The 19,011-nt window shown below is 40.4% G+C and overlaps 1 protein-coding gene across 2 annotated transcripts in view; it reads right to left on the bottom strand.

The window, feature by feature from the left end:
- The window catches only part of PRPF8 (pre-mRNA processing factor 8), a 32,938-nt gene extending 28,916 nt beyond the window's left edge, over window positions 1-4,022 (bottom strand). The window contains exons 1-8 of one of the 2 annotated variants that reach the window (XM_079130745.1): window positions 3,951-4,022; window positions 3,647-3,757; window positions 3,030-3,198; window positions 1,688-1,852; window positions 1,380-1,598; window positions 1,051-1,263; window positions 716-841; window positions 527-632 (exon numbers count right to left, since the gene is read on the bottom strand). In XM_079130745.1, the coding sequence (XP_078986871.1) occupies window positions 527-632; window positions 716-841; window positions 1,051-1,263; window positions 1,380-1,598; window positions 1,688-1,852; window positions 3,030-3,198; window positions 3,647-3,746 (1,098 nt within the window). In that variant the 5' untranslated portion in view covers window positions 3,747-3,757; window positions 3,951-4,022. Of the gene's footprint in view, window positions 1-526; window positions 633-715; window positions 842-1,050; window positions 1,264-1,379; window positions 1,599-1,687; window positions 1,853-3,029; window positions 3,199-3,646; window positions 3,758-3,943 lie in introns of both variants that reach the window. The other variant, XM_079130746.1, reaches the window with a different exon arrangement.
- Window positions 4,023-19,011: the final 14,989 nt, after the last annotated feature.

The following is a 19,011-nucleotide window of genomic DNA, read 5'->3' as shown; positions in this document are numbered from 1 at the left end:
ACTTTAAGTGGCAGACTTGTATGATAATATCTCCATAAAGATCTAAAAATATAAAGAACCCAATAACACAGACCAGAAAAGACTATAAAGAGAACCCAAGAGCAGTAACAATAAGTCCAAATAGATAATCACAAACCAAGATTATAGCAACCTGTTTTTTTTTTTTGTTTTTTTTTTGGTGGTGCTGGCGATTGAACCCTAGGTCACCAACTGAGCTACATCCCCAGCCCTAGCAACTAGCAACTAGCAATTTGAGCAAAAGGCAGACTCTCAAATTAACCTATAGATTGAAGGGGAACAATTAACAGGATGTAAATCATGCTTAATTGCATTTTTATCTAACAACACTTTGGCTAAGCTCATAAACTTTCTCTGGTAAGAGATGAGGTCAAGCGTCTCCTCTCTACAGCTGGGGCTAAAGGCTCAGGTTATAGCTCAGCAGCAGAGCACTTGCCCAGCATGAGCAAAGTCCTGGGTTCAATATCCAGCATCTCAAAAAATTCAACAAAAAAGTGTCCCTCCTCACCTTGACAGAGTGCCTATGAGAGATTGGGTTGATCAAAGGATCAAAGTAGAAAGCTGGCAAATCAGGATCCTCAGTTTTGATGAATACAACATTAGGAGTATGATACCTAAAGTGAAAGGAAGAGTCAGCCTTAGACCTACATAAATATCAGCCTTTCCCTTTCCCACTGCTATACTTCAGTTCTCTTACCAGGTGAGGTGGACATGATGTGGAAGGTTGTTGTACAGGTAAGGAAAAGCAATCTTGTATTCAGTGCGAATAGGCTGTCGGATAATGATCTTATTAATATCATTGAATTCATTCCAGTCTTCATCCCTAGGGTACAAAATCAAGGATAAGCAGACTAGTTTGGAAGTTACACCAGAATCTCTAGAATCAAGTTTAGGAACAGAGAATGTGGCTCAGAAACACAGCACTTGACTAGCAAGTACAAGGCCCTGGGTTTGATCAACATTAACACACACACAAAAATCAAGATTAGACTTCATTCTGTCCGAGTTGCCTAAAACCTCTCTCCAACTTACTGTAGGTTGATGTCTCGAACAAGAGGTTCAAATTTGGGACCTCCAGGGATAGCCATATTAAGTGCCTTAGAGGTAAAGAAGGCCTTCAGATCAAAAAGATAGAAGTAATTGTCATCCACCAAATCTGTCAGGAGCTGATTGGCCAGGCGGTAAAGAGTGGACATCATAGGTAGTGTGAACTGCCAGCGCTGGTAAGTGGAGCCATTAACATACCTGTCAGGGGGGAGAAAAAAGGAGTCTACCACATGTAGGTAGCAAGTCAAACCATACCATTTGTTTAAGGACACCTGTGTTTCCAGAACTCTCATAGGAGTCTGCCCACTACTTACTTTCTACTGTCTCTTAAGGGCTGGTGATCATAAAACCAGTCCAGCACAGGTGCGTCCTCCTCTGGGTCCAGTTCTAGCTGAATGGCTTCTAGGGGTTCAACATCTAAAATGTTGTCAGCATAGTCCAAAGGTGGCTCCTCATCATCAAAAGGAGGGAAGCGCATCCTCTTAAAATGCCTCCTATCTCTTTTTTCTCGACGCATCATGATCCACATTGACCTAGAAAACAAGAATATCACACAACAGTTTCCATCCACTGTGCCCCAACCACCACTCCCATACCAAATACCATATTTAGCCCTTCTCACCCCCACTGGGAGATATAGACGGGCTCAATGACCCAAGGAATTTCATTGACGAAGGAAATGGCTCCAGTGATATGGTATAGCACAGGCACATCCCGAATCTGTTCCCAAGGCATAGGCATGTTCTCCAGGAGCTTGAGGACTGCATGGGGCATGTACTTTAGGGCACTGTCACATTAAAAAGAGAAAAGACTATCAGAAATGACAAGGTGTTCTGCTACTTATCCCATGTCAAGAAGCAACATGTTATCACAATATCACTTTCCACAGAAAATCTTGCCTTACAGTCCAAACTCCACAACTGAGCACACAGGCCCTCAATGACTGGGAGCCCTGACTACCAATCTCCAATTCTGCCTTGTGCCAATCTTCCTCTTAAACTTCACAGTACTGCAATACTAAGATTGGTCCCCTGAAATCAACTGCTATCCTTCTGAAGACAGTTTTTAGGATATTTCACATTCTATTTCTCTGCACTTTCCATGAAAAATATTCACCACATTTTACAGTAACTATTTGTCTCATGTCTTATCAAACCACTAGATTGTACCCTCCAGAAAAGACATAATTACTATCCATTCAATGCTTTATCCCCAGGAAAATTCTTTCTTAAAAAATTATTTATTTTTGCAGTACTGGGGATATAGCACACTGAGCTACATCCCCAGTCATCTGTATTTTTTATTTTGAGATAGGGCCTCACTAAGTTGCTGAGACTGGTCTTGACCTTGTGATTCTCCTGCCTTGGCCTCCTGAGTAACTAGGATTACAAACATGACCCAGGGGCTGGAAATGTAGCTTAGTGGTTAGAGGTCCATTTCCAGCACTGAAAAAAAATTTCTCTAAATAAACAAAACTTCCATGGCTGGTTTAGACTAGTTCATTAAGTGGTTAACATCTGTCTCCAAATGGAACAGGGATTTGTTTAACAATTCGTTCTTGAACCCACTCAAGCTTAGAGGCACAGAAAAACAATAGTACAAAGATCTTGGGAGTTAAATCCTCTAAACCTCAGAATTCTGGTCACTAAGAAGTTCCAGGCAGTCAGACTGCATAGTGTCACACTCTGGGCTTCACCTGCTTAAGAGTAGGAGCATTTTACAATAGCATCAACAGGACACACTAAAGTGTCAATTCCAGATTCAGAACAGAAATCAGCAATAAATTGCAACTGGAAGATCTGGAAATTATCAGAATCCCAGTGGTTTTCTTTCTCTTGTAATCATGAAGATGTCAAAGAATGGTTCTGTCCTAAAAGGAAAGAGTATCTATGGAAGTCTCTGTGGGACTGAGAGAAGAGAAAGAGGCCAAACTCCAGATGAAATTATTTCAGGATGTTGCTTACCCCAAATAGACTCTTTTGTCATGGCGGAACTTTCTGTTGGTCATGTCTCCATGGTCTCGAATGATTTTCCTGACATGTTCTGGGGGCATATCTTCCTTTTGAGCATCCACGAACCCAAACTTCCGTTTTTCTGCATACCGCTTGGCCTGCAACTGCTGCCACTTTCGGGCTACAAAAGCATCTCAGTTTAAAGGACGGTACCCCCTTAGTCTAATTATCCCTCCCTCTTGCCCTAGTAAGCTCTGGTCAGGCCATGTGAGAGAGCAGCACTCCCTGTTAATTATCTTGCTATATTACTCCGTTTTATTTTCCCCCTCATAGCATTTACCACTACTTGACATATTCGTTAGATGTTTAGAGTTTTTATTATCCATCTCTGTCACTGCAATTGAAACCCTACAGGGGCAGGAGTTGTCTCCATCACAATTATATTCCCCATTGGATCGACACCTGCAAATGAGAGACTCTTAAAAAAAAAACAACTTGATTGTATGAAATTAAACGGGACTAACAAGGAGCTGACACCTGGTTTTTAAGATAGTTTCGAATCATCTGGCGCGAGCGCACATACCCGCCCGGGCCCCGGGCCCCGCGCGCCGTTCCCACTCATTCCTCACCTTTCTCCTGCAGCTTCTCCTCTGACATGTAGTCTGGCAGCGGGGCTAGAGGGCCAGGCACCGGGTTGCCCGGCCCTCGGTAAGGAAATACTCCGGCCATACCCGGAGAATCTGAGGAGCGGTGGGAAACAAAAATTAACCAGCAAGGCCGGAGCCCACAAAAGGCACAGACGGAACGCGTCCGCAGAGACCGCACGGCCTAAACTCCGGCCGCGCTAAGAGTGCATTAAGCCGACCCCTCCGACCGCTAAGCCCAAGCCCAACCACGACTCCCGCAGCCCAGCCTTGAAAACCCACCACGCACCCCGCAGCCCCTCACACAGATAGCCACTTTCTCCGCAAAGCAATGGCGGCAAGGCTACGTCCGCTCCGCGTTCCCAACGTCAGGAAGTGCGCAACTAGGCTGTAAAAGTTGACCCAATAGGCGCCGACGTGCTCAGATGGATAAACGAAAACACCAATCAGATTTGGAAGCTGCGCCGGAGGGGGCGGATCTATAAGCGGAAAGAATTTGAACGCAAGGAGGTGTGGTGGGAGTCACGTTTAGCCCCGCCTAGCGCGTTTCGAGGGCTGTCTCCAGGCCTCTAGTAGACCTTAATATCTAATTGCTCATCCTTGTTCCCTTGCAAGCTACCAAAGCCATCAGAATATTAATAAATTTATCAAAAAATTGTACATTGTTCTGTGTCTAGTTTCATAAATGCAAACTCGATATGCAGTACTAGCTCCAAGTCAATCAGTCCTTTGTTCATAACATTCATTCATTCGATTATCATTTATTGAGCGTCCGCCAGGTACCAAGGGTTTAGAATATCAGAGAAAAAGCATTATTGAGCTCATGGGGTAGCAGGAAAGCAGTCAAGAACTCTGGGTCTCGCAATGCGGTGTGGTCGGAGTTCCCAAGCAGGTCATTTAACCCTGCTGGAAAGACTGGGGTTTTAGCTCAGGGGTAGAGTTCTTGCCTAGCATGTGTGAATCCCTGGGTGCACCCTCCACCCCCACCCCCAGCTTCCTCCTCCTCCCTGTGAACTCAGATAGGAGTTAATCAGTGACGAGATAATCAGTGAACCTAGAAAAACAAAAGATGCCTTGGGGAACTCCTTTGGTGGGTATCTTTTTACTCTCTGGCAATAACTGCATGTCCTTACACCATTCACAAAGGTTAACTCAACGTGAATCATAGACCTATAAGAACTAAAACTATAAAGATCTTAGAAGAAAACACAGGAATAAGATTTGAAGGGGCTGGGGAGATAGCTCAGTTGGTAGAGTGTTTGCCTTGCAAGCACAAGGCCCTGGGTTCTAATCCCCAGTACACCCAAAAAAAAAAAAAATTGGATGGAGAAGGGGTGGGTGTGAAGGATTTGAAACAGGTAAATGAAGGGAAAAGAAATAAGTAATTCCAGGTGGCAGAAACCAGGAGTTAGAATTCATTTACTTATTTTTTGCTGTTGCTTCACAGCATGCTAGGCCAGCTCTCTACCACTTAACTGCATTCCCAGCCCCTAGAATAATAATTTAGAAAGAGGAATGAGGCTGGGGAGATAGCTCAGTCGGTAGAGTGCTTGCCTTGTAAGCACAAGGCCCTGGGTTTGATCCCCAGCACCCCCCCCCCAAAAAAAAAAAAAAAGAGGAATGAGCTTGGCATTCTCTGCAAACAGCCAGCAGATCAGCCTGGCAACTATCTAGCACTAACATTATTGCAGTCATTGTAGTGAAGTTCTTACCACCTATATAAGATTCACTATGTGCCAGACTTTGCTCCAAGCCCTACAGTTTCATTGAGTGTGATACAATGTCAATTTCCTGGTTTGATTGTTATATATGCTTATGTAAGAAGTTAAGCTCAGTGAAGGGTATGTAGGAACTCTCTCTACTATTCTCATTTTTATTATTCATTATTAAAATGATACATAAAAAACATAAAAATTACATATTGATGGAGTACCATGTAATATTTTCACACATGTATACATTATGTCTATACTGTTTTCTTTCTCTCTCTCTCTTTTTTTTTTTTTTTTTGTGTGTGTGTGTGGTACTGAGGATTGAACTCAGGGGTACATATTCTAGGTAAGTAGGTAAATGTTCTACCATGAGCAACATTCCCAGATCTCATTAAGCTGCTGAGGATGTAACTAAGTTGTTGAGGCTGGCCTTGAATTTGTGATCCTCCTGCCTCAGCCTCCCAAGTTGCTGGGATTACAGGTCTGTACCACTGTGTCAGGCCTGTAAATGAAATCTTTAAATGAAGAAATGAAGACTTAAAGAATTGGGAACTTCTCTTAGGATTGCTTAACAGGTCACACTCAGTCTTTCTGATGAAGCTCAGTTCAGTAGGTAAGTGACAAAGCCAGAACAGATCTGAAAAGAAAATATTAGCTGCCATTATTCTAAACTATTCATAACAACCAAGCCAGTGCCCTGAGTTCAATCCCCAGCCCCTGACCCCCCCCAAAAAAGTGAGATAGAGAAAGAGAAATTAAGACCAATTGTGGTACTATGGTGCACACCATAATCCCAGGTACTAGGGATATTGAGGCAGGAGAATTGCAAGTTTGAGACTAACCCAGGTAATTTAGTGAGACCCTGTCTCGAAATAAAAAATAAGAAAGAAGGGTTGGCGATGGCTGGTCATGATGGTGCACGTCTGTAATTCCCACAACTTGGGAGGCTGAGGCAGGAGGATCTCAAGTTCAAAGCCAGCCTCAGGAACTTAATGAGACCCTCAGCAAGTTAAAAAGATCCTTTCTCAAAATAAATAATAATAATAATAAAAAGTTTTTGGAGATGCAGCTCAGTGGTAGAATGTCTCTGGATTTAATCTCCAGTACCACAAAAGGAGAGAGTGAGAGAACAGGGATCAGGGGGCAGAAAAATTGAGATGAGAAGGAAAGTAGGTTAGAACAATAAAATTGGCAGGAATCAAAGATTAGCTTGAACAAACTCCCATTCAATTGCAAGAAGTTCCTTCAAAGCATAAGTTCCTTAAAAACTTCCTTCAACAAAGATTTAATGTATAACTCTAAGTGCCTAGATTTCCCAGGATGCCAGAATTCAGAGGAAAGCTCACTATATAGCTAGGTTCTGCCTACGGGGAATGTGTGCTACAGATGGGGAGATGGATACTAAATAGCTATTCGTATAATTGATGATTTTAGTTTTAGTTTTAGTTTTTACAAAGTTATACCATTATATAGAGCCTTGTTACAAAGATTTGTTACAAAGAACAGTAGCCTATACTCCCTTCTCCCATTTACCTATCCCCAAAATAAACCACTTTCACTAATTTTAGCTATTTTGGCACTTACTTCCATATCATATTTCCATAATTGGCATATTATTTCAAATAATAAGCATGTATTTCTACTTCTCAATTTTTTACTGTTCAGAGTTATTTACTCTCCTTCCACTATAGAAAATGGAGATCCACCTCTTCCTCCAGGTTCCCATACACATATGCTCAAATCCCCTTACCATCTTTTCCCAATATGGTTAAAATTTTGGTACAATGAATAATCAAGTTTTTTCCCCCTGTAGTACTGAGGATTGAACCCAGGACCTCACAAGTGTTAGACAAGTGCTCTACCAATGAGCAATGAGCTACAGCCCTGCCTTGGTGAAATTAATAATCAGTGTTTTTGGCCAGGCACAGTAGTTTAAGCCTGTAATCCCAGCAACTCAGGAGGCTAAGGCAGGAGAATCCCAAGTTCAAGACCAGCCTGGGCAACTTAACAAGATCCTGTCTTCAAATAAAAAATAAAAGGATCTGGGGATGTGACTCAGTAGTAAAGCAACCCTGGGTTCAATACTCAGTACCACCCAAAGAAGTAAGCAAACTTAAAAAAAGATCAATGTTTGTGTAATTGTAATTGCTTGCATTAATAGCTGTTATGGTTTAGATGTGAGGTGTCTCCAAAAATCTCATGTGTAAGACAATGCAGGAAAGTTGAGAGGTGAAATGATTGGATTTTGAGAGCATTAACTTAATCAACGCATTAATCCCCTGATAGGGATTAACTGGGTGTTAACTGCAGACAAGTAGGGTGTGACTGGAGGAGGTGGTCACTGCAGGTGTGCCTTTGCAGGGTATATATTTTGTTCCTAGTGAGGCATCTTTTTTTCCCTCTGCTTCCTGATAGCCATCTCCTGAGCTACTTTCCTCTGTCACACTCTTCCAGCATGATGTTCTGTCTCATCTTGGGCACAGAGCAATGTAGTTGACTCTCTGTGGACTGAGACCTCTGAAACCATGCACCCCAAATAAACTTTTCCTCCTCTAAAATTGTTCTTATCGGGTCTTTTGGTCATAGAAACAAAAAAGCTAACTAAACCAACAGCTCACCCATATATATCACTATGTTAAATACTATTCTAAGCACACTACACATACTAATCCATTTAATTCTTATAATACTCCCATTAATGTCATTCCATTTCTCAGACAAGGATACTGGGGCACACAGACTTCAAATAATGTGCCAAAGACCAATGTGGGATTTAAATTCAGTGGTCCCACTCTAGGAGCCATTCCCTTAGCCACTTTGCTATAATGTCTCTCTATGCACCTGTATGTATGAGTGTGCAGCTCATTCATGTGGTGAATCCTTACTTTTCCTTGCCTGAACAACTGTTTAATAGCTGTATTTGCTCAGTTTTCTATGGACTGATTGCCAATTACCACTGGTACTTCACTAGTTTTTAATTCTCTATTTAAGTGTTTAGACACATAAGGTAATCTATCCACTTCACCTACCTGCCCCCCCAAAAAAAATTCTTTCTCAGAACTTCCTGATCTGAAGCAGTAAGTGCCAATTTCTCTCTCTGCTTAGCATACAGCTCTATTCTTGTAATCCTCCTTCCCTATCTTCTTGGGAAGTCCCTTTCTTCTCTTTTGTGTTGATGCTCCTGTTTTCCATATCTATGTTTTCCTCTTTCTTGGTAGACTCTAATTTTGGTGAAATGTATCTTCCAGGAGCTTTCTTAAAAGAATGTCTGAAGATAAATTTGTCTGAGACTTAGCCTGTCTGATAATGCATTTACTCAACCCTCACATTGATGGCTAGTTTAGCTAAATATCCAATTCCAGTTTGAAATAATTTTCTTCTTTTTTTTTTTAAATGTTTTTTTAGTTGTCAATGGACCTTTATTTTACTTATTTATATGTGGTGCTGAGGATCGAACCCAGTGCCTCATATGTACTAGGCAAGTGCTTTACCACTGAGCTACAACCTCAGCCGCGGTGTTGGGGATTGAACCCAGGGCCTTGTGCTTGCGAGGCAGGCACTCTATCAACTGAACCATATCCCCAGCCCAACCCATATAATTTTCCTTCAAATTTTTGGTAGCATTTTTGGTCCATTGTCCTTTTTATCCCCAGTACTAGACATTGAACCCAGGGGTACTTTACAACTGAGCTACATCCCTAGCCATTCTTCTACTACTTCTTCTTCTTCTTCTTTTAATTTTGAGACAGGGTTCTCTAAGTTGCTGAGGCTGGCCTTGTACTTGTGGTCCTCCTGTCTCAATCTCCCAAATGGTAGGATTATGAACATGCACCACCACCACCACCCCTCCCTCCGCCACAGACCACTGTCTTTTAGTTTCCAAACAAAAGTGATGGTGTTGATAGTGTTTGATACCAGATGTCATGTTTATGTATAATTTCTCCCTCTCTCTGGAACATTAGCTTCAACGTTCTGAAGTTTCACTATGATGTTGCTTGATGTGAATCTATTTTCTTTTCTTTTTCCTTTCTTTTCTTTTTTTTTTTTTTTTTTTCTTTCCCCACTGCCCGCCGCAGTACCAAGGAGTAAACCCAAGGGCACCTGACCACTGAGCTACATCTCCAGCCCTTCTATTTTGTTCTGGGCATCCCATGAATCCTTCAATCTAACTACTCGTGTTTTTTGTTTGTTCAGGCTTTTTTGTTTGTTTGTTTGTTTTGGGGTGTGTGTGTATGTGTGTTTCTGGGGATTGAACCCAAGGTTTCACATATGCTAGGCAAGCATTCTACCAACTGAGTTATATTCCCAGCCCATGTTTTTTGGTTTTGAGAATTTTTATTTCATTATTTAGTTGATGGTTTTCTTTCTTTTCTTGGTGTTCCCTTTTATTATTTTGATGTTGGTTCTCCTGCACTGGTCTCGAGAGTGTCCCTCATCTTTTCTAATTCTATCTCCTTCACGTTATTCTCTTTTTTGGGAGATTTCTTAACTTTATCTTCCAATCTGCCAGGAGTTTTTCATTTCCAGTATCAATCACTCTTAATTCTCAAGTACTCGTCTTAGTTCTTTCTGAATTTTTTTTTTTTTGTAGTTCTTTTCTCATGGATGCAGTATAGTCTCTTGTCTCTCTGAGGAATGTAATAAGAGCTTTGCTCAAATTTTATTCTCCATGCCTACTTTATCTATGGTTGTCCCATTTTTCTCTTTAATTTTATTGTTTTCCCTACATATTTCTTATTATGAACTTTCCTCAAAGCCCATATTGGTCATTCAGTTGAAGTTGTAATAAGTGCTTCTGATGAGAAGTGCAGAGAGATTTGATGTAATTGTGGGAGAAGAGTTGTGGAAATTTCTTTAGAGAAAGAGATGTTGGAAATGAGCACTACAAAATGAAAATGTATAAGACAACAAGTGAGAAGGAGGAAAGCCAGAAAGATGAAAGTGGGGGGGAATGGAAAGCATGTCAGGCCTTGGGCACTGCTAGGGTGAGTCCTGAGAAAGGAAGAATCATGGCATGTTTAGAAAACTGAAGAAAGTCACATAACAAGTGAAGCAGAAAATACCAGCAGCACACACAGGTAATCCTGGAGGCTGAGGCAGGAGGAGGATCACAAGTTCAAGACCAGCCTGGGTGACTTAGCAAGACCCTGTCTCAAAATAAAAACTAAAAAGGCTGGGGATATATCTTAGTGATAGAGTGCACCTGAGTTTAATCCCAATACCATTAAAAAAAAAAAAAAAAAAAAAAAAAAAAAAGCATTACTGGATGTTATTTTGCATGGAAATGATGTGATCACATTTGCATTTTAGCAATCATAGACAAGCTGCCATGTAGAGAATAGTCAGGAGGCCATAATTATGTCATCCAGACTAGAGCTGATGGTTACTTAGCCCAAGATCGAACAACAGAGTTGGAAAGGAATGAATGGATGTGAGAGTCATTTTGAACTTGGTGATTAATTGCATGTGTGTGGATGAGGTGGGAGGTGGATAGTATAACTTGAGGATGATTCCTGTGTTTCTTATACAGGCACTGCTAGGCACAGGCTAGGAGAATACTAGAAAGTGTGGGTTTAGTAGGAAGGATTCCAAGTGAGGATCCCTGGGATGTCAGAAGGAAACCAACCCATTATCTACAGATCATCTGTCCATTCTTGAACTATGGATCCTTGGGTGACCTGTTTCTATATCCATCACCTCTGGTTTCTCTTCCCTGGATGACTCCTACTTTCCCAGTTTCCCATCTGGCTCCAGGCTCCCTGAGGCCAGGACTCTGGATCATTTTCTCACGATGTGCTATATCTCTTCCTATGTGCTTGGTACATAGTAGGTCCTTTACAAACATGTGTTGAAAGGAGAATAAGGAAAAGTAAAACGTGGTAGTGATACTTGGAACAAAATAAAATGACATATCTTCCGTAGATCACAATACTGACAATTTCACTTGACATTTTGTAAAATAAAGTATTGCAATTTCTTTCTTTTCTTTTCTTTTTCTTTCTTTCTTCTTCTTCTTCTTCTTCTTCTTCTTCTTCTTCTTCTTCTTCTTCTTCTTCTTTTTTTTTTTTTTTGTACTGGTTACTGAACCCAGGAGCACTTAACCAATGAGCCACATTTCCAGCCCAGCCCTTTAAAAAGTATTTTCTTTAAAGACAATGAGTTGCTCAGGACCTTGCTAAATTGCCGAGGCTGACTTTTAACTCTCAATCCTCCTGCCTCAGTCTCCCAAACAGCTGAGATTACAAGTGTGCATCATTGTACCAGGCAAGTATTGCAATTTAATTGAAACTTTATTTCAAATGTTATTTTCTGTTAAAACAGATAGTAAGGGTTGGGTTGAGCTCAGTGGTAAAGTGCTTGCCTAGCACGTGTGAGGTCTGGGTTTGATCCTCAGCACCACATAAAAAAATAAATAAAATAAAGGTATTGTGTCCATCTACTATACATATAAATATATATTTAAAAAAAAAAGATAGTGAGCTGGGCGCACACCTGTAATCCCAGCAACTTGGAAGTTTAAGGAGAATTGAGAGTTCAGAGCCAGTCTCAGCAACTTAATGAGGTCCTGAGCAACTTAGCGAGACCCTGTCTCTAAATGATATGTAAACAGGGCTCTGTGGTGAAGTGCCCATGGGTTCAATCCCCAGTACCAAAAAAAACAAAAAACAAAAACCGATAGTGATAGATTTTGAAAGAGAATGTAAAGTCCATATGAATTTTTAGGAATCCTTATACGCCAGGTGCAGAACCTGTCTCAAAATTAAAAATTAAAGTAACTGGAGATGTAGCTCAGTGGTAAAGTGTCTCTGGGTTCAACCCCCAGTTACAAAAAAAAAATTGACATATGTTAAGGAAATGCTGCGGCAGCTGCCTTAGACTGTGCCTGTTTCCCTCCTCCATCTCCCCAGAGCCCCAGCTCCCCACTCCTAATTGCTATATTCTTCTAGCCTTGCACAGCAGTGCCATTGACTCATTGTGGAAGTCAGGAACATTTAGATTCTGCCAACGGTTGAGGGTGGGAAGGCAGGACAGAGCTTGGGAAAATAGTGTTTGGACAAGCTGCTGAGGGGAGCTGGTGAAGAAGTGGTTGACACTGTTGGTCTGGATCAGGCGTTTGTGACATTCCAGTTGTGCAGGCTTCTCTGTCTTCCCTCAGAATGCCCTGTCTTGGGATGTGGTGCAGGGACAGTCACCATGCCACCCTCTCATCCTCCAGGGTTAGGAATTTTCACTGGTCAAGGAGATGAGGAAGTTCTCTCAAGGGCATGGGTAGGCAGGCCGGAGACGGGGCAAAGTTAAACCTAAGAAATTATTTACTATCCCTGGAATGTCAGAAGTTGTCCCAATGTCTGTTTTTTGGTGGTGGTGGATTCCTTTCCAGGGACTCTAACATTCTACTCCACTAATTACCTCCCATCCTTCTACTTAAAGCCCACATGACTTGTATCCTTATTGCTGCAGAAAAAAAGCTCCCAGTCTGAGACCTGGACTTCTGGGTCAGGTCCTACATAAGGTGAGGCCAGTGAAGTCTTGGCTTCTGCCAGATCAGAGGCAGGTACTGCTCCACAGTACCAAGTTAAGTGCTGTTCACATCTGCAGAAGAAAACTGAAATGAACCTCTGCCCTGCATAGTTACTGCATTCTTTAAAAGTACAGAAATCAACAGTGGGTGAAGTCTGGCTTTCAAACTGAAACATACTGATTTGTAAATATTTTAGAGGCAATTTATATCATTCGATAGATCTTCAGTTGTCAGCTGGCTCCTACCTTTCCATCTTGATGTTTCTCCACTTCTCAGGCTTTCTATATAGAAAGAGGCAAACTGGTATATAAGAAGGAGCCCTGAACTAAATCAAAGACCTGGATTCTGATTCTGGCCGTGCTACAAATTATGTGGGTATGCTTGGATAAGTTGCCTCACTTCTCCAGACTTCTTCAGTTCCTTCAGTTCCTCCAGACTGAGTAATCTTCTTTTTTTTTTTTTTTTTTTGTACTGAGGATTAAATCCAGGACCTTGCACATGCTATGCAGGTACTCAACAACTGAGCTACATACCCTGGCCTCGTGTGTGTAGGTGTATGTGTAACAACTAGGAATTGAACCTGGTAGCTCTCTACCATTGAGACAGCTCTTTCTATTTTTTACTGTGAGACAGGTCTTAATAAATTGCCTAAGCTGGCCCCAAATTTGTAATCATCCTGACTCAGATTTCCAAGTAGTAGATTACAGACATATGTCACTACCTGGCTCCCAGGTCTTTTTAAATTTCATTTTGAGACAGGGCCTTACCACATTGCCCAGTGTTGTCCTTGAATTACCATCCTCCTGCCTCAGCCTTCAGGGTCACTGGGGTTTCATGTATGTGCCACTGCACCCAACTAAAGTTTTGTTTTGTTTTGTTTTTTTGCTGACTTGAGTTTCTCTATTCCTGAAGATTATTATTGAACTGAACAGACTATTATTCTTTGATCCTCATCATCCTTCCACACTCCAAATGATTCTACTCTTACTGACTCAAATATAATCCACACTCCAAATGATTCTACTCTTACTGACTCAAATATAATCCCAATTAAACTTGATCCAAATACTCAAATGATGCGAGGAATCACTCTCCATTTTTTGAGTACTTTTTTTCTGGGTTGACTTCATTGCTCATGAAAGCTCTTTTACATCCTAGATTAGCAAGATCAGAACATATAGAACACATCTTAGCTGAAAGTCCTAGTAGAAGTCAAGGTACTGAGGTTCATATTCTTTCCTTACGTCGTGAACTCAATTTAGCAAAAGAAGATATTATATTCTGATTGAGTGGGCCTGGATTGTATGCCCATTGTGAAGAGCAGTGAGAGCAGGGTCGTTTTCAAAAGCAAATTCCTACACTGTTAGCAGACAAAAATAAATAGGTCGGGGTTGGGTTTGTAGCTTAGTGGTAGAGCATGTGCTTAACATTGGGAAGGCCCTGAATTTGATCCCCAGCATTCAAAGAGCTACAGCAGGGAAGGCGCCACAGATGGTACAAGACTTGGGTTTGAGTCCAGGTCTTTCTTGGCACTAGGTAAGCAGGCAAACCTGAATAAATTGCTCAATTTCTCTGAAACCTTTTTCTTTTCTTTCATATAAAATTGATAAATGAATCCATCACATAGGATTAAATTGGATAATGTATAAAGAGTATCTGACGTGTAGTAGGAGCACAACAAAGATTTAGCCATGGATGCTATGACTTAATTTATCATCCTAGGGGCTGGAGTTGTGGCTCAGTGGTGGAGCACTTGCTTAGCATGTGTGAGGAACTGGTTTCAATTCTTAGCACTGCAGATAAATAAATAAAATAAAAAAGTCCATTGACAACTAAAAAAGTATTTTTTAAAAATCATCCTAAAGAAACATTTCATCTCAACATAGGCAGTCTCATTTTTAGAGTAACTTGTCTTTCATGGTCTCTTACGAAATGAGGGTTCCTAACTCTCAGTCTGACAAATCTGGATTTTTATATATAATAAAGTGTTGACTATTCATTTAAGAAGATTTCGATTTAATTTTCTTGTAAAAGTAGGATGAATTTGGCTAAACAATTCTTTGGGTTTTTACCCCCGGCACTGATTTTGTACTACAAATTGAACCTAGGGATGCTTTACCACTGAGTTACAATCCCTTTTATTTCTTATTTTTAAGATAGAATTGCTGAAGGCCTCACTAAGTTGCTGAGGCTGTCTTCCAACTTGTGATCCTCCTGCCTCAGCCTTCTGCTAGCTGGGATTATAGACATGCACCACCACACCTGGCACGAATTTGCTATTTGACTGTAGAATATCTTGAAATTCTTTAGGTCTTTTTAGGTCACAAAGAATGTTAGCTGAAGTCACAGTGGTGAAAAAGTTTACTAAAGCACTATATTAGTGTACCATCACATACCTTAAGAAGTATTAAGGCTAAGTATATAAATTCATGTGCATTAATAAAACAATTTATGTATACTGTAAACAATGTAAGAGGAGTGAAAATAATTTACCAGATTAACTCATAAAAACTACAAACATGAATCAAATGTATAATCTTAATTCAAGTGGGAGTTTTCTAATTTATGCCTGATATTAGCTTAACACAACAAATACATGTGTGTATACATATATGTGTGTTATTTATCATTAGCACCAGAAAAATTTGACATTGTTGACTCAGTCAATGCAAGAAGCTAAAGACATAGTCCCTGCCTTCAAGGGACTTAAATGTGGTTGAAGAGAGCAGAAAATCAATAGTGCAATGACAAAGCAGCACATAAGTAGATTTCAAATAAGTTCTAAAGATCTACGAACCACTGGTAAAAATCTCTATCAGAGAGATATAATATAATATATTATCTCTCTATTATATATATAATTGGTAAACATATACAATAGAGAATGTATCATAATATATAATAGAGATTATATATGTAATTATATATAATTATATATAACTATATTTATATATTTATACATGTATAAATATATATGTATTTATATATGTATATAAATATACATACATAGTATATTCATATATAATTATATACATAAATTATATGTATAAATTACATATAAATATACATATATAATTATATATGTATATTTATATGTATATAATTGGTAAATGGGTATAAATTACATGTGACATTTATATAAATGCACTTAACATACACACACATAATACACATACTCAAATTTGTAGCTGAATCAACTTTACATTATCATCACAACACAATTCTACCAACCCTCTATTGAGAGATTCACTTTCTAGCTTGGTTTAGAAAAGCATCTTCTATCACCCACCAAAGAATTAATAAGCAACTAGTCTTGAGGACCATTTTACCTGGGCATGGTTTAGATCCATCAAGCATCAGCTTGCTGATCAGACTCATGCCGAATAAAACATCTGCTTGCTTTCTTTCTTTCTTAGCTATACCCCAACCCATCCGTACTTTGTTGTTGTTGTTGTTTAGCAGAGAACTGAACCCAGGGCCTTAGCACTTCCTAGGTAATAAAAAAAATTTTATTAGTTGTTGATGAACCGTTATTTATTTATTTGGATGTGTTGCTGAGAATTGAACCCAGTGCCTCACAAATGCTAGGTAAGCACTCTACCACTGAGCCACAATCCTACCCACAAAAGCAGCCTTATTTCCCTAGTGGTCAAATTCTTGGACACCCGTCACAGGAGTGCTCTACTCAGGAGGTGCTCACTTGAACCATGAATTTATGACAGTGGCAAAAGATAAGGTGTGTGACTTAAGGTGAATTAATACTGACTTCAATACCCCCCTCAGATGTTTTTGTTTTGCTGGGGGGGTGGTATCAGGGATTGAACTCAGGGGGCACTCGGCCACTGAGGCACATCCCCAGGCCTATTTTGTATTTATTTAGAGACGGGGTCTCACAGAGTTGCTTAGCGCCTCACTTTTGCTGAGGCTGGCTGAACTCAGGATCCTCCTGCTTCATCCTTCTGAGCAGCTGGGATTACAGGCATATGACGCCATGACTGGCTGCAAATTGAGTTTTATTTTTCTTTTCCTTTTTAAAAAAATATTTTTTAGTTGTATGGAGATAATACTTTTATTTATTTATTTATTTATTTATTTATTTATTTATTTTTATGTGGTGCTGAGGATCAAACCCAGTGTTTCACATGAGCTAGGCAAGTCATCTACCACTGAACTACAACCAAGCTCCTGCAACTGAGTTGTGAAGATACTTTTTTTTCTTTTTTTGCTGTATAGCAAATTGAACCCAGGACCTCTTGCTTGCTACCACTCTAACACTGAACTACTGAGTCACATTCTCAGTCCTTTTTATTTTATTTTGATGTAGGATATTGCTAAATGGCAGTTTGGCCTTGAACTTGTGATCCTCCTGCCTCAGCCTCCCAAGTTGCTGGGATTATAGGCAAGTGATACTGCGCCTGGTTTGAAAATACTTCATTAAGGACAAACTCTCTGACAAAATTTTACGTTTTTTTTTTTTTTTTTGGGGGGGGGGGTTTAGTTGTAGATGGACACAATACGTTTATTTTATTCATTTATGTGGTGCTGAAGATCGAACCCAGTGCCTCATGCATGCTAGGCAAGCGCTCTGACACTGAACTACAACCCCAGCCACCAAATTCTACTTTGTTCAGGTATGGTGGTGAGCATCTGTGGTCCCAGTTACTCAGTAGGGACCATAGGAAGATGGTTTGAGCCCTAGAGTTCCAGACAAGCCTGGGCAGCATAGGGAGACCCTGCTTAAAAACAAAACAAAACAAAAACAACAACTTTGTTTCTGTATCTTAACTTCTTTCTATACTTGTGCCTCTCAGAATGCAGTCTTATTACATGTAAACCCTCTGCTCTTATTTTCTACCTGTGTTTACCTACTTCCCACTGTGAGTTTCTCCTCAGTCTCTTTTTGTTATTTTTTCCCCTTTGAGCCTCAGTGTTTCATGACTCTGACAGAGATCTCACAGGAGCCATTTTTTTAAATTTATTTTCACATATTCATTATTTCTTTTTTCTCTTCATTTATTAAAAAAAAAAAAAAATTTGTGGTAACTGGGTGTTGAACCCAGGGCTTCACATATACTTGGCAAATGATCTACCACTGAGCTACATCCCTATCCCTTTTTATTTTGAAAATAAAATAATCATGTTAATTTGCCGAGCTGGCCTTGAACTTGTGATCTTCCTACCTCAGCTTCCCAAGTTGCTGGAATTACAGGCATGTGAAACCTCACTCAACTCTCTCTCTCTCTCTCTTCTTCTTCTTCTTCCTTTTTCTTCGTTCCTTCCTTCCAATATTTATTGTTCTGTCCTTCCCCCTTTCTCCTCTCTGTGAATTTCCTGTCAGTCCCTGTGCTTATTCTTCTATCTCAGTGTACATCTCTGATTCTGTCCTGTCCTTCTGTTCCTACCAGTCTCTGCCTATCGGTCACTGTCAGCCTGCGTTTTACACTACAGCTGTTTGTCCTTTGTCTTTCTGCCTGCCTCCAACTCAACATATTTCCTGCTCCTCTTCTCTGTCAGTGAATCTTTTCATTGACTGCCATCTCTGCCTTCTGCCCTTCTGCTTCCCAGCTCCTCTAATTCCCCCCTTGTCTCTATTTCCACATCTCTCTCCTCTCACTGTGCTAATCTCTGGATCTGCCGCTATCACCTCCATCTCTCAGAGTCTGCTTGCTCTCCTTATCACTCATTCACTATTTTGCGGTCTAGACTAGCTGTGCCTTTTACACTTGGAGTTCCTTTCTGTTAGCCTTTATTTTATTCAATTTTCTCTTGTCCTCTTTGTTTATGGCCAGTTATGATTTGGGTTCCTCTCAGCCTCTGTAATAATATTTTTTCCATATTTCTGTTAAGGCTCTCTTGCTCACCCTCAATCTCTTTGCCTCTGTCCTGCCCGCTCAATTAATCCCCTTTCCTTCTATCCATCTCTCAATCTATGTACCTCTATCTGTCACCCTCTTTGTCTTTCCCTCAACTTCTTAGCAATACTTTTTTATTTGGGGAGGAGTGGGGGCACGGTACCAGGGATTGAACTCAGGGCACTCAACCGCTGAGCCACATCCCCAACCCTATTTTGTATTTTATTTAGAGAAAGAGTCTCACTGAGTTGCTTAGCACCTTAC

The sequence above is a fragment of the Sciurus vulgaris genome, assembly GCF_902686455.1.
Source record: "Sciurus vulgaris genome assembly, chromosome: 3".
NCBI lineage: Eukaryota > Metazoa > Chordata > Mammalia > Rodentia > Sciuridae > Sciurus > Sciurus vulgaris.
This window is presented reverse-complemented; position numbering and strand designations above follow the sequence as displayed.